This window comes from Mycetomoellerius zeteki, unplaced genomic scaffold (genome assembly GCF_001594055.1).
Source record: "Mycetomoellerius zeteki isolate Tzet28-1 unplaced genomic scaffold, Tzet1.0 C4468391, whole genome shotgun sequence".
NCBI lineage: Eukaryota > Metazoa > Arthropoda > Insecta > Hymenoptera > Formicidae > Mycetomoellerius > Mycetomoellerius zeteki.
The window spans coordinates 1-2,669 of record NW_017255871.1 but is presented as its reverse complement, the minus strand read 5'-3'; the positions used below and the strand labels follow the sequence as shown (position 1 = coordinate 2,669).

The 2,669-nt window shown below is 37.9% G+C and overlaps 1 protein-coding gene across 1 annotated transcript; it reads left to right on the top strand.

Moving 5' to 3' along the window:
- The first annotated feature begins 935 nt into the window (after nt 1-935).
- Nucleotides 936-2,123, top strand: LOC108720185 (uncharacterized). The gene has a single exon (XM_018457314.1). It carries the CDS (start codon nt 936-938, stop codon nt 2,121-2,123), a length of 1,188 nt encoding a protein of 395 aa, XP_018312816.1.
- Nucleotides 2,124-2,669: the final 546 nt, after the last annotated feature.

The window sequence follows — 2,669 nt, the reverse complement described above, 5'->3', positions numbered from 1 at the left end:
CATAAAAATAAGATACAACATCATTTATAATGTGGAAAATTTTTTAAGTGCCTGTATTTCGATCCCGACCGAAGCCACCTGCTGCGCGCTCGGAGCAGGTATAAGACTCGGCGCGACGCGCTACGATTCTTATCATTTGGGATGCTTATGCTTGCTTGGGTAATAAAGTATTACTTACCTGTTTCATCTAAGAGGTCATAGATAGCAGTAGTAGTGCTACCGAAAGTAAATAATAGTTCTAGTTCAGTCTTCAGTGTCGGTGTAACTGTTAAACGCTATTCGCACGACACGTGTGTTTTTTCTCCGCATTTCGTTAAATTTTGTGGTTTTTTGTCGGTATTTTTTGAGTGTACTAATATAAATTTGCATCATGAATGACAGTAATCGTGTGAATCGTTGTCGAAAAGGGACAAAAATGAGCAGCGGACATGAGAAAAGGCGAAAATCATCAAGTAAGCGACCGTTGAACCGATTTGAAATGGAAACGCCGGACGATGCGAATGTTAGTACATCTGCAAGAAAATTGAAAGACTCTGGTGATGACTACGACATTGAAGTCGATAATACTATTAGCTACTGCATGTTAAACTTTATTACAGTTTTTATGGCTATTTCGAATGCTGTTGTGTGTAAAGAGTGTAAATTAAATGTAACATTTACAGAAAGTGGAAAACGTGGCTTAGGCTTTAAAATTGTCATTTCTTGTGCAAACTGTGATAAAAAGGAAGTGCCGAATTGCCCATTTGTTGACAAAAGCTACGAAATTAATCGCAGAATTATTCTGGCAATGCGGATGCTTGGCGTCGGTCTGAATGGAACAATGAAGTTTTGCGCGTTTATGGATTTACCAAGGCCGATTTTTCAATCATTTTACGACAAGGTAGTAAAAACGATTTCTATCGCATCAGAAGCCGTTTGTAACAAAAGTATGAATAATGCAGCTGACTTTGAAAAGAAAAGATCAATTGAAAAAAAAACAAGAACATGGAATAAGTGTATCTGGTGACGGAACGTGGCGAAAACGCGGATTTTCATCGTTATTCGGTTTAGTAAGTCTAATTGGCTGGTGCAGCGGAAAAATAATCGATTTCGTAGTAAAATCCAAATATTGTAGAAAGTGCGAACACTGGAAGAAACAATTAGACACCGAAGAATTTGAGGAATGGTATGAAAATCACGCAGACGAGTGCGATGCGAATCATGAGGGATCTGCCGGAAAAATGGAGGTCGACGCAGTGATCGAGATGTTTCATCGTTCAGAAGAATTGTATAAAGTTAAATATGCCAATTACATAGGAGATGGCGATTCCAAAACTTTTAAAGGCATTTTAGATTCTGATCCTTATGAAAATTTTACTGTTACAAAAAAAGAATGCATAGATCACGTACAAAAGCGTATGGGAACTCGTTTACGTAATTTAAAAAAAGCCACAAAGGGCCTAGGAGGAAAAGGAAAATTAACCGGAAAATTAATCGACGAATTATCGATTTATTATGGCCTAGCGATACGTCGAAACCACGACTCAATCGAAAAAATGCGGAACAGCATTTGGGCAACTCTTTATCATAAGATTTCTACGGACGAAAACCCGCAGCACGAACAATGTCCGCCCGGTGAAGATTCGTGGTGCTCGTGGCAACGAATGAATGCCACCAATACATTGGAAGAACATCATCATAAAATACCAATTTCCGAAGAGGTATTCAAAGCCATAAAACCAATATATGAGGAATTAAGCAGTGATGATCTTCTCACTCGATGCATCGGTGGCTACACACAAAATAGCAACGAGTCTTTCAACGCAACAGTGTGGGCAATGGCTCCTAAATCAATGTCTAGTGGCAAGACAATTCTGGATATCGCCACACATATTGCTATTTGTGTATACAACGACGGAATGACCCCGATTATGGAAATTATGCAGACATTGGGAATCAAAATCGGACGAAATTGCTACAATTTCTGCATCGAAGCCGACGAACGCCGCGTATTACTGGCTGAAACGAAACTGACTGACGCAGCAAAATTGGCTAGGCAGGCATCAAAATCGACCAGAAAGGAAGAAGATCAGGAAAATACCAATTTGGAAGGCCAATTATACGGGGCAGGCATCGCAGATTAAAGGTATACAACACATTTCTATGATTTTTTCATAAGAAAAACTTTAAACGCGTTTTTCTCCAAACTAGTTTTTTCGACACGGCCGGAAACACAACTCGCTCAATTCGTTATCGATTGACTTGAAATTTTGACAGTATCTTTTAAACAAGATTATCTAGAGAAAGACGTACGAATTTTTGTTTATGTTGCATATTTCATTTGTTATAAACAATTTAGTGCATATTTTTTAGGCGAAAAAAAAAACGATTTTTTTTCAAATGTTCACCATTTTTGTAAAAAGTGATAAATAAAAATCCCTACGTCTTTCTCGAGCTTTTGGTATGTAAAATTTAAAAAATTTTGAATTTTTGTTGCAGAGTCAAAATTGGAGGAAAAACTTTTCCGGTCGCGAGGCTCTACATTTATGGCGTGCGTTCAGTCAACCACCTGCACAGCCGCCATTTTGTTTTCGATCGCCACAAAAAAAATTGTATAAAGGCTTCAATGTCTAGTCAATAAAGACCCCTAAATATAATTTTCATTTTTTTCGTTGTTATCCCTAAAAAAA

Excerpts from the sequence above, each read along its gene's own strand:
- LOC108720185 (XM_018457314.1), top strand. The coding sequence starts at position 936 with ATGCAGCTGACTTTGAAAAGAAAAGATCAATTGAAAAAAAAACAAGAA.